Here is a 12,819-nt window from a genome sequence, read left to right as displayed (position 1 = left end):
GCCTGCTGCCTGCCCGCCTCCCTCACGGGCGCGACCCGCCGGCGGGGTAGGGGGCGGCGGGGGGCTCCCCCCCCCTTGCTCGGGGCTTGCGGGAAGTGCACGGCGGAGGGGGGAGAAGGAGTGGTGGGGGAAGGGGTGGGAGCGGGGAGATGCCTGCCCGCCCTTCTCCTCCTCCTCCGTGTTCTCCCTTTCCTCCCTCCTCCTCCTCCTCTTCTTCCCCCCCCCCCCCAAAATCCTGCTGCCCGGGGTTGCGGGTGCGCTGGGCGGCGGGAGGCAGGAGCCCCCTTCTCCGCGGGGGCCGCAGCCGGGCTTGCGAGGCTTTAGCCCTTTCTCCTTGCACCTGCGTTTCCGCTTGCGTCGGGCGAAAGCAAAATGTAGAACAAAGATCAAATTGCAGTAGGTGCAGCCGGCGCCCGCCTGCGCGGGGGGATGCGCGGGGCTGAGCGGGGTGTCCCCGCGCCGCGGCGGCGAGCGAGACCGGCCTTTCCAGGCGCTGCGTGTGCGGTCGTGTTCTTAGTGTGCAGCTCTGGTGTGCGAGCAGTGTGGCTTTCTGAACAGGATGTGACAAAGCCGAGTGTGTTGAGCACTGAGAGCTTTAGAATTGACCGTAAAATGGCTGGTTTTCAGCAACTAAGGTGTCTGTCTGCATCTCTGACAGCGATCGCGTCCCTTGTGAAAGGACATTTCAGTGTAGGATCTGTGCGTTTTAATCCTCCTGTGCCTCATGCACAAGACCATAAAACCCCCTTTTGCAACGCCTGATTAGTTTTACTACTTGCACGTAATTATTTATTTAGAATTAGATTGTAGTTCTTTTCTTTTGAAATGGATTGTGTAACCGTTTGAGCCAGTGGCTCCTTAAGGTTCTACCTTTAAGATTGTAGTTCAAAAGGTCAGAGCAAGCACACTGGATTCAGTATTTCCTCCTTGGCTTCAGCTCTTCCCTGCCTTTTTCCACGCCATTGAGACTTATGTACACACAAATCTTACACCCCAAATTTTTCTCAGATTCTTTTGCTGAAGTGGATGGAACTTCATTTATGGCAGTTGACTGAAATACTTTTTCCTAAGAAATTATATGAAGTGCTCATTTCAATACAACCAGCAATGAGCCTAGATCTCAGCTATGAAACTTCTTGGCACACTAGCTCATCTCTAGCACTGCCTGGCTGTGCACAGCAGACACCAAATACAGTGCTCTTTTTTTAATTATTATTTTTGTGTTCTACGTGCATTTCGTAATGGTAGAGTCCTTTATTAATACCTGAGTACTTTTTGTCTTTAAGACAGCTTAGTACATCTGTTTGTTTTAAGGAAGTTATTTGACTGTCTGCATAGCAGTTAGACTCCTCATATTACTCTAAATGAATAATATGTAATCTTCAAATGAGCTGACTGTAAGACAAGATAGTGTCTATGATATTTGTAATTCTGTTGCATTCTGCAAAATAATGAAAACAGGCAAGCAATGTCATACAGATTAAAAATAACTTGCAGTGCTTTAGTTCCATCATCGGTAGGCAATTAGTTCAAATCCAGGTTAGATATGGGGTTACTGAGTCACACTTTCTAATATTTGGTTCATTTGCATCAGTTTTTTTTTTCCCCTGAACTCAGATTTTAAGGGTTTGATTGTATTCAAAATATATGGCTTGATCAGAGCATGAGGCTGCTCCATATTTGTTAGGCAGTGTATTAGGATTAAACATTGATATGTTGTGATGACAGTCTCGTTTAGGAACTAAACTGGATTTTTTAGAATCATAGTATATTGTACTGCAGATCACATAGCTCTGTTTTGCTGTGACATGAAAAAGAAGCTCTTTGTAATATTCTACATCATAATTACCACTTTGACAATTTGAGGGCAAATGTCTGAATGAACACAGAGACTGAATTAAACTTTTCTTCAAAGATGCTAATTTTCAATGTATGATTTGAAAATAAATTAGATAAGGTAAGACCTTTAAGTTTTTGCATGTATACCAGTGAGGTAGCTTTCCTGGGTAAGATGTTTACAGGGAAATACTTAGAGGGGAAAACATTATATGGGTGAGTTGATAGTGAACAGATGATTAATTATGATTGAAACTTCCCTTAGGCTGATAACTTTCTTCTGTTCCTCTAAAAAGTCAAGGTAAAGGAGAATTGATTCAGCTCTCAAGACAGACCTTGTGTTACTGAGTTCTACAGAATCTTGAGTGTTTCTCATCAAGTATGTTGAAAGCATCTGAAACATAATGCGTCAACACCAAACATGAAATGCCATCTTTGATAGTCTCAAGCTACATTTGTGATAAAAGGACAATGTTTAATGGTACACCATTCCTGAAATTCTGTTTGAAAAATGCACTTGTGTAATTAAATATTTTTAGACATATGTAGTTAGCATGTTTCTGAGGAAAGGAGCATAAAAGTTTTTCCATCTACTTTATAGATGGAAGTAACATGAGGGAAGAGAAAAGAAACAGCTGTTAATGACTTAGCAAAGTTACAGTGGGCAAACTTAGCATTAGAGTGGAGAAATTCTTGAGTCCTAGCCTTGCATGTACTTATCTGTAAAACTCTTTGCTCAGTTTCTTGTGCTTAAAAAGGAACAATTTTTATTTGCTGTGCACCCTTCGGTATCGTAATTTATTTTGTGTTCTGTCTCTTGTAGTTGTGTGTTAACTGAGATGGTAGCTACTCAGAAGTTTCAAATAGAAATCTAACTACTAAATACACTAAAAATTGTTAAATTGTTTAGGAGTTATCTTATGGTACTAGCAGGTAACTATTCAGACATTTTTTATTTGTTATTTTCTAATAACAGTAAGTTTGCGTGCTATTCATTTATGTGTATGTGTTGTCTTGAGAAGCTGTACAGAGAATCATCCCTGCATGTCCTCCAAAGAATTCTCCACTTTAAACTATATTTGAAAGAGGGATAGTATGTTAAGGATAATTAAGTCAAGTTTTGAGAAAACTAGGTTCAAGGCAAAAGAAAGGTGAAGGAATACAAAACTGTAGTAAATGGGGATTAATTAGTTCTCTTTATTTTTTGAGATGGATTTTGTTTGTAACATGGATTTCAAATCAGTTAAGAAATGAAGTAGAAAGCTGGTTTTCTTTGTTTTGTCTCCCCCCACCCTCTCCCTTTTCTGATTATGGGCAACATCCACGTTGGAAGCAGCAACACATCGTATTCTATACTAAACTCCTGGAAATCTTCATCTGACAACCACAGTCTATTGGTCTTGATGGTGATTCCATTTGAGAAGTAAACTCTGTTTTTTGAGTTTTTTTTATAAATCTATCATTTATACGACATTTTATGCTATGGTGACCTAGGCAACTTCATATGCAGCCACCAATGATCAAAGTAGGAAGTTGGTAATTCTTCAAGGAAGAACCTCAGGGTTCTTCCCTTCAATGTGAGGTGATCACAGGAGTGGTGTTCCCAGGGACAAGTGAACTGCAAGCTTAGGATTTAGAAACATGACTGGTAAGACTATAAATAAAACACTTCTGAGAGGAGTAAAGGGCTTAGAACTATACTTGCTTTCATAGTAACTGGAAGCATTGTTGATGGTTTTTCTCTAGCTAGAGGAAGAGGATGTTTGGCTCGGTTTAAAGATAAATGGTTGCATGTGCGAGTCTCTGCTTCCCACTTGTCCTTTAATCTTAATGCTTTGCAATACAACTGTTGGCAGTCACACACTACATTGAGATTCTCGCACCTCAGTTTTGTCAATGGGCAGTCACACAGTGGAATCGGAGTGAAAATCTAGTGTTGGAAATTTGTTTTAGATTACTTTGGGATTTAAGATTTGGTTAGGTTTTTATCTTGATGGGTAACATCGACTTAAACTTTGTGATACGGAGGTAACGCATAGGTTTAAGTTTAGTGTACCTTGACAAGCTTAAGCAAGTGTTTATTCTTGAAAATAACTGATAGAGCAAGTACTGCAAACTGCTGGGCTACTAAAAGAAACAGTTCTGCTTCTTAGCAGCTCAAGAGATTAAATGTGGTTTGGTACTCTGAAAATTCTTGTTCTAAAAAGGGGAAAACTGGTAACTTGGTATAAGAAGTATGAACGGAGGCTATGCTGTTGATGACTATTGATTATTTAGACTTCATAAGATTTATAATTTGGCTAAAAGTGATTGTTTTTGCAAATCTGGTTGTGGTGATTTGCAGAAGTTGCCTTTGCTCTGCTAAAAGCTGCTGTCTCAACTGTGGAGTCAGAAGAAGAGAGCATGTATCCATAACTCAGCCTGCCTCGGTGCAAAGTCCAGCAGCTTAATTAAAATTGTGGATAAGAATGTGTTTAAGCAAAGGCTCTGGGCTTTGTGCTTGCACAGCTATGTACTCTTCTGCAAACTCCACTGTGGCAGTAGTAGGCTCTGGCCCAAGAGCAGGGTGGGTAACTGGGGCGGTAACTTCTTAAGTTCAGGCAAATCTTAAGGCAACAGTTTAAATTCTTGACAAGTTTCTAGTTTCTTTGATAAACTCCTGATTCTTAGTACCATAAGTATCTTCTGTACCATAAGTACCTTGGGTTAACTGAAGTTAACTTTTCTTCTTTATCTGTATCTATAGTATAACTCCTAAATGCACTAAAACTATCTGTGTAGCTAAAGCCGTTTTTCTGCCGTTGCTAATGGTAACAAATCTAGCTGTCAGTGTTTGTTCTACAGATAACTATTTGGCTTTCGGTGTGTGGCTTGTGGTTTTTTGTTTTTTCTTTTTGGTGGGGGAAGAGTTTGTGCATATGTGTAGCTTTAGTTTGATGGCTCTCTAAATGCTCTTGGTTTTCAGTTACCGGAAAACTGTCATATATAATGCACATGCGTGACGTCTCTTAAATGTCTAGGCATCCTATAAATGTTAACTTGAGGCTGAGCTCTGTAAGGAAAGTGTTGGACTTCAAGCACTGTGCTGTTAAAGACATTATTTCAGTGCACATGGAATATTTGAGGGTTTTGGAGTTCTCTTAAAGGGTTTTCTAAGGCTACCTGACACTTTATTGTTGTAGGAAAATTCTAACATTTAGAAGTTTGATGACTTGCAAGTTCATATGAAACTTCTACTGCATCCTATATTTTTTGTTCATGTGTGTGGTTCTGAAAGAGACAAACACGTAGACAGTAGGAAACATAACTCTTAAACATTCATTTGACCATAACTGTCATAATATAGGACACTTACAGGTAGGTTTTGTGAGTAGTTTGCTGTAACAGCAGTTTGTCTTAAGAAGGAGGAGGGTTTTTTTAAGAGTTTGGTTTCATTCTAAGTAGCTAATTTCAAATTATACTTTATTGCAACACTAAGGAACAGCTGCGTTATTAATAGTCAAGTCAACAAAGCACTCAAAACTTAATATATGGCAGTCACCAAGTAGGATATTAACTTAGAACACTTACAATATTATCAAGCAATGATAACATTCAGTTTCTTGTACAAGTATTATTTGATTTAAATTGGATGTGGGTTTTGGTTTTTATTTGGGCAAAATTTTATTGAACATACAAGTTTCACAAATAGACTTTTTATTCAAGCTATTGCTGTGTTAAGTGCTTAATGCCTACTCTTTACTCAAGCATTAGACATTGGATGCTAATGTAAAGAATTGTGTTTTGAGTCACTGTTACATGTTCTGAAATGTGTAACAATCAGCAGTTGCACAAACAGTTTTAGGAAACTGCAGTGTATGCCCACAATGTTAGTGATGCTTCTCTAAAAATGTCTTTGAGGTTCCGATTTATTAATTTTTTCTAAGGATCACACATTAATCCCACAATTTACCTTGAAAGACAGCAAATTTAAGTTTTATTGTGGCAACAGGGAAGCAAATGCCAGGGCAAAAGACTTTATAGAAAGATGGAAGGTGGGGACTTCTAAGGAAACCATCCTAGTAGATCTCAATGAATAGAAGTGATGTGGCAAAGTTTTACAGCCCTCAGCTTATATGGGATGGGAGGGCAGGAGTTTCCCAACAGGCATATATTTTTGTCAATACAAAAGAAACCTTTTAGTAAAGGGACAAGGGACTGGAATAAAAGAGACTGAAGTGTCTTCCAGTGATAGTGCTAGCTCATGTTGGTTCAGGTATGTGTGAAATTGGCCTTAGCTGTAAGATGAGTAAGTGAGACCTTCCCCCGCTTGAGTGCGAAGTAGCAACCATGAGATCAGTTAAAACAGTAATAGCTAGGGAAGATGACTAGCAAGTTCTGAGCCTGTGGGTTGAGAATTAAAATTTGTTATTGAGCTTGTTTTCTTCATTGCTTGGATTCTCTCTCAGTGCTGGGTAGAGGAGAAACATACAGTAGTATATTAAAAATAACTGAAGAGCGTTTTAAAAGCTTTCCCCCCCCCCTTTCTGAAAAAACTAACACACTGTCATATTTAAAATGACATGTCTTTGAAATTATCAGGTTGTTGTTTATATTGTGAACTAAACAAAATTTTCTGTTCTTTCTAGTTGGTTTGGATGCTGCTGGTAAGACAACTATACTTTATAAACTGAAACTAGGAGAAATTGTCACCACGATTCCCACTATTGGTAAGATAACCAATTCCGAACTCTTCGTTTTTACTATGTTAAATTTGGGTTGCAGAGACAGGCTCTAGAGAGTGTGAGAATTTGTTGTCTTTGCTATTAGCATAGGAATCAAGACAAAAACAGTCTTTTCAGAATATTTTATAGGATTTAGTACTGCCATAACAGAGTAACAGTCCTACTCAGTCAGGCCAAAGATCCATCTAGTCCAGAATCCTGTGTCTGATGGTGGCCAGTACAGATGGTCAGGAGTATAGGAGCAGGCCAGATGAGATACTTCCCCCAAACGTCCTGAGCCTCCAGCAGTTTGCGATTGAAAGATATTTTAAACCAAATATGGTGTACTTGGATTTGAGTGATTTTTTTTTTCTCTTCTTCTTCTTTTTTTCCTTCCATCAGTTTGCTTTTTGAACTCCCAGAGTATATGGAGTGTAGTATTAAAATGCCAGAAGTAAAATTGGGGAAGTGGCTATCTTTGAGATGATTACAATTGCCTGTTAACCTTAGCATTAACTATTTCTAACTACTTGACTCTTTTATTTTAGGTTTTAATGTGGAAACAGTAGAATATAAAAACATTTGTTTCACAGTTTGGGATGTTGGTGGTCAAGATAAAATTAGACCTCTTTGGAGGCATTATTTCCAAAACACACAGGTAAGAGTTCTGAGTTGAGAAGAGTAAAGACCTGTTTTGTAAGGGCTCATTCTGTTCTGTAGCGTACGTATGGAAAGCGTACTGTCTTCTGTCCCTTCCTTTCAGAAAGGGTGCTCGCTCTCTCCTGGAAGTTCTGAAGGATACTCACCTGTTGGTCTAGGTGAAGCTGCTTTGTTACCCTGAAGGCTTCAAGCCTTAGTCGTGAGCGTAGCCTGGCAGGAGTGAAGTCCTTCAGGACTAGCCTGGAGCCAGTGTTCTGTAATGTGCTAGAGCAGCTCCTTTGTCAGTGGGGCTCTTTAACTTTGCTGTGTCGCTGCTTTGTCTGATGATCTATTTGAACTGGCATTGGTTTATATATAAAGAAATGTTACTGTCTAAACACCCTTCTGCTTTTCTTCTAATCAGCCTCAAATTATACAGTTTTCATTTTGCTGTATCAGTATATTTAGTATACGCAGTATCTAAAAATGTCATAAAAGGGGTCTTTGTTACTGATTGGTTAGAGAATGTCAGCTTCACATTGATGTGCCTGCTGTCATTTCTGGTGACATAAATGATTCTTCCCTTTGGTTCACAAGTAGTAAGATAAGTGGCTTATTAGTACTGGGAAGCTTGTAGGGGTGGTTTTTTGGCTGTGTTGAATATAGAATTGTTTCTAAAAAAAACTTCTTTGCAGCAGCATGGGTGCGATAGTTGGGTACAGAAAAGTAGAGAAGTCTGGATGGGCAAAAAGGAGCTGGCAAAATACAGCTGCAAGCCAAGTAACATTTATTTTCAGTTCCTATTTCAGCCTTGTTATTGAAGATTTAAGAAAGAGATGCTTCTCTTTCCTTAAAGAGAACGATAAAATATAAAGCTTTCAAGTCGAGATTTTACGAGTACATAAAGTGTGTGTATGTGTGTGTGAGTGTAAGGAGGACACTTGAATAATTGAGATGCCATTAGAAATACTGATTGGTACAAACTTTGTGAGCAAACTTTTTTTAGTGCTTTTTGATGAAGCACTTATGATTCTCTAGCTGCTTTTAAAGTAATACAGTGAGTGAAAAGGGAGGGGGGAGAATTAGCTTATCAAATTTTGCTTGTTTTCCTCAAATTAATGATTCCCACTGTAATCTTTAAACTGATGTTTCTGTGTTTTTTTTGCTTTTTTTTTTTAAACTCTAATTTTAAAGGCCTACTTAAATTTTGCAGTTGATGCTCATGATGTAGCTGTTCATACAGCCATCTTGCATTGCTTATGCAGAGATTTCTGTCAAATTTGCTTAAATATGGGAGGGGATGGTTACAGTATTTCATAAGAGTTCTTTGATTTTTAAAATGGTGCTGCATGTCTACAATTTGCAAAGGTTTCTCAAAACTGCTTAACTTCTTGCAGGGCCTCATTTTTGTGGTAGATAGCAATGACAGAGAGAGAATCCAGGAAGCTGCAGAAGAGCTGCAGAAAATGGTAAATATTAGTAACTTCATTGAAATATTAGTAACTTCATTGAAATACAATTGTTATGCTTATTTTGAAGGGGGGGGTTTTGTTTGCTGGAGATGCATATCAGCACCTGAGGGCTTTAGGATTTTATGATTTTAGTGAATTTGTCCAGCGTTTATTGTACACACCTTGTAATTCTGGGTCACATAATACTGAGTTACAACTAGAACTCTAGAGAAAGCTTTAGTTTCAGAACTACTAATATGTCAAAGCCTTTCTTTCCTCCATAAAATCTTAAGAGAAATGTAGCAGACAGAAAAGATTTTTCAGAAGAACAATTTGGCACCAAAAACTTCAGCAGCCAGAGGCCAGTGGATTTACACTGTCTAGTGAAATAAAGTTTCCTTACTTGTTCCAGCAGAAGTTCGGTTGGGTACCTGTTAATTGCATTAAGTAGTTACTGGTGACTTCAGGAGTGAGAATGGAAAGGTTTATAATCCTTCAGTCAGTATTTATGTTTCTTAAGTACTTCAATTACTTCAGCAAGCACTAAAGTGAATTAATTTAGTAACATGGCCATTTACTCTGTTAGCTTCAGGAGGATGAGCTGCGGGATGCAGTGCTGCTTCTGTTTGCGAACAAACAAGATCTGCCAAATGCCATGGCAATCAGTGAAATGACAGATAAACTAGGTCTTCAGTCTCTGCGTAACAGAACTGTAAGTGCTAAACTTTCCTGGTTGCTGAACTCTAGTTTCCTTTATTGTAGACTGTAAACATAATCTTCCTTTAAATGAAAGTTTTCATCTTTTTCTGTAAAAACATGCATGTATCTGCTATTAAACTGTCATGCATATTTTAAGCTCCTCATTCAACAGAGGTGATTTAGAAGCCTAATCCAATGTCTACAGCTGTTGCAGGTGTTTAATCTCTCACCTTTTCCTGGAAAAATTCAAATATTCCAGGCTGTCACTGAAATGTAGCTGTCAGCATATTTGACAAAGTATGTGGTGTGCTTTCCCTGATGCTGGTTATCTGAGGAAGAAAATGCATTCTGTATTCTCGCCCCTATAAAGATGGAAGGAAATTAACTCCTGAATCATCATCATTTCATCTGCAGAAGACTTTGAGATGAAAGATTGACTCCGATAAACTATCCATCTTTCTATAATACTTGCTTCACCTCTGTATTTTGACACCCTAAAATTATATCCGTAGAAAATGTTTTGGAGATCTGTAGGTTAGATAATTCCATGCCCATTCTCACGAAAACAAGAAACAGGGGGGTTGGACTAGGTGATCTGCAGAGGTCCTTTCCAACCTCGACCATTCTGTGAAGATAGTTTTCAGCATATAAAGCAAATGTAAGTTATTTCTGAATTTATTTTGTTTCTTCACTAATACTGTGTTCTAGCATTTGGTAGTCCAGCACTGAGTGTTTGAAGAATCTCTGAACTCTACCTATTTATATACATCTTTAGAACTCATGAAAATACCATCTGTTCACTATTGACTCTACTTACGGTGCAAAGCAATGTTTAAAGAACTCTGAGTCTGTATTTGAGTGTCACGTACTGTGACAACTTTGCATTTTGGCAGTATTCTAATTTAATCTTTGTCTGTGTTCTCTGTTAACAGTGGTATGTCCAAGCTACCTGCGCTACGCAAGGAACTGGTCTGTATGAGGGACTTGACTGGCTGTCAAACGAACTCTCAAAACGCTAACTCGAACTGGATGACTCTTTCACCAGGGACATGTTTGATATAAGTGGTCTAGGCTTGTTACAACAAAATTAGTTTGCATCTTGGTTATTACAGTATCTGGAACTGATTTGGGCAGGATATTACAGCGTTTCAACTTATTTTGTTGCCAATTATTGTTTACCGAGCTACATGTTGCAAAGGTAGCAATATGCTTGGATAAAAATATCTCCTTAACTTGGAAAAAGTGTATCTTCTGATTTTATTCCCCTTGTTAGTCTAAATGCCTGAATATAGTTATTGTGACATCTTTAAAATCTGTTTGGAATACTCTTTTGAGCCCCAATAAATTAATGTTTGAAAAAACCTTTTTTTCTTCCTGCTACTTTTAGTTTACTGATGCCCTGTTTCATTCCTCAGACAGTCTGCTGATTTAAAAATGTAGCATTCCATATGTATTTATTTCTCTCCCTTGCCAAAAAGACTTCCTAATACTGCTTGTTCCAGCCAAGAAAATGCTCTAAAACACTATTCAGATCTACTGCACTGAGGAACATTTTATTAATCCTTGGGTTCTATCAGCCCAACTTGCCTTTGTGTGAATTGGATTTGATGGGTAGAATAGTTCTGTGCTGGTTGCGAAGAGCTCATGTTGAGGTTGTTTTTAATATTCAGCAGATTGTCTTCCTTTATATTGTATCTTTTTTTTTATGTTGCATGTTGCTTTTTGGTATCAGCCTGACTATTTTTGCCCAGTGTATAATAGTTCTGCTGAAGTTTTACTGTTTGTTGGTGAACATATCTTCATAAAGAAATTTTGGAAAATTCATCAAACTCAATGGATTAGTTTCTTCATAACCCACTTGGAATTATTCCTAATAAAATGATAAAATGTATAGTTCTGTGTATGCTCTTGATTCCTGAAATAGTTAAACTTCAAGTTGTCACTTGTTTTTTTTCCATATACTGAGTTTTTCTGCAGCTTGAATGTGAACATAAATCTCAGATTCTCACTTTTTTGGAGCTGTATAGGATGGGAGATGCTAAAGGTGGGCAATGAAATTGTATACAGTGCAGTAGAGTAGTTGTCATCAAGAATTCTATAATTCTGTAAGTGTCTTTTGAAGTTGTAAATCTAAAATTCCTTTTAAGATGTCCAGAAATGAAAATACTAACAGCTACAAAAATTGTAATAAAACAAATACGATCTGCCTGAAAAGTATGCATGTCTGTTTCATAGTTGTATCTGCCTTAAAGCAAAAACATGGGTTCTAGCAGCAGAATCACAGATTTTCTTAGTGGCTGCCTGGAAACTTAACTGGAACACTTCTACAGGGATTTGGTCAATGTTATATTAATGGTGATACCCCCAAAAATCAACTCCGTGTGAGTGCTGTCTGCTTTCCTATTCTTCCTTCCAGCCCCCAAACCCACTTAAATTAACTTAGAACAATAGAACAAAAGAGTTGTTTTTAAAAAAAAAAAAAAAAAAACTCGTTAGTAGCAGCCTCAAAAAAAAAAAATCCATCTGCTGTATGGATACAAACATGGCTCAATCTTGCATATTAATTGTATGTCCTTAGGAACCCAAAGTATGATTTAACTGCAGAATTAACCCAAACTCCTCTCTTATTTTTAGCCCAGGTCTTGTTATCATCCCTGCAAGAAAACCCTGTGACAAGGTCTGGTAAGCCTAAACTACTTTCAGTTGTTTTGAGTAACGTCTAAGGCATCTTCTGCTGTAACTTTAGGTTGAAACTTCTAAGAAGTGCTGTCACGCTTGTCATTGTGAACACAAATAACTAGAGAAAATTCCAGAGCTCTTGAAGATACGTAGCCAGTGACTGTATTCAATGTGTAACAGAAACCCAGGAGATAGAGTAGCATGAGTAGGGTTTTGCTTGCACCTTAAATGAGTTGTCTTATGTATTGACCAAGGTTCATGTAACAGTGCATTGGCTTGGTAGCGGTTAATGTGCGTATTTCTAGTAATGCAGTTGCTTGAAATGAACTTCAAAAGGAAAACCTTGCTCAGAAGAGCTGGCTGGCCTATAATGTGGGTTGTATTGATAGTCCGATAGGTTAAAATGAAACAAAGCTTGTGGGGGTTTACATGCCATCTCCTCTTCCAAGGGTGAAGTTGGAGGTAGACTGTTTAAAAATAAGCAGATATTTAGGAACAAACTAGGCCTATATCTTGAAGAAGCATTCTGTTTGGTTAATAGAGGTGCAGATCTCATTGTTTTAACTTTCAAATGCTTTTAGGTAATTAAATATTCTGGTTTAGGTGAGCTGTCTGTAACCACTACATGTTTGAATTACAGCATGTAAATGCAAATTCATATTTTAAGGCTTCACCACATTTGGCTGTTTTATGAAGAGTGTACCAGTAGGCTATAATTTCCTTATAGAACAAGTGAATCTCAAAATCAAAGTCTGAGAGTAGTGAAGATCCTGAGTGCCTCATTTAAGAGATATGGGGCTGCATGAGGGGTC

At 38.2% G+C, this 12,819-nt stretch overlaps 1 protein-coding gene across 2 annotated transcripts in view; it reads left to right on the top strand.

The window, feature by feature from the left end:
• The window catches only part of ARF4 (ADP ribosylation factor 4), a 17,668-nt gene extending 6,126 nt beyond the window's left edge, over positions 1 to 11,542 (top strand). The window contains exons 1-6 of one of the 2 annotated variants that reach the window (XM_026079008.1): positions 2,160 to 2,317; positions 6,465 to 6,545; positions 7,088 to 7,197; positions 8,576 to 8,647; positions 9,216 to 9,341; positions 10,261 to 11,542. In XM_026079008.1, coding sequence (XP_025934793.1) covers positions 2,263 to 2,317; positions 6,465 to 6,545; positions 7,088 to 7,197; positions 8,576 to 8,647; positions 9,216 to 9,341; positions 10,261 to 10,347 — 531 coding nt within the window. In that variant the 5' untranslated portion in view covers positions 2,160 to 2,262 and the 3' untranslated portion in view covers positions 10,348 to 11,542. Of the gene's footprint in view, positions 1 to 2,159; positions 2,318 to 6,464; positions 6,546 to 7,087; positions 7,198 to 8,575; positions 8,648 to 9,215; positions 9,342 to 10,260 lie in introns of those variants that run through there. The other variant, XM_026079007.1, reaches the window with a different exon arrangement.
• The last annotated feature ends 1,277 nt before the right edge of the window (positions 11,543 to 12,819 follow it).

This window comes from Apteryx rowi, unplaced genomic scaffold, assembly GCF_003343035.1.
Source record: "Apteryx rowi isolate R43461 unplaced genomic scaffold, aptRow1 scaffold_49, whole genome shotgun sequence".
Taxonomy (NCBI): Eukaryota; Metazoa; Chordata; class Aves; order Apterygiformes; family Apterygidae; genus Apteryx; species Apteryx rowi.
Note: the sequence above shows the minus strand (reverse complement) of the source record. Positions and strands in the feature narration are given on the sequence as shown.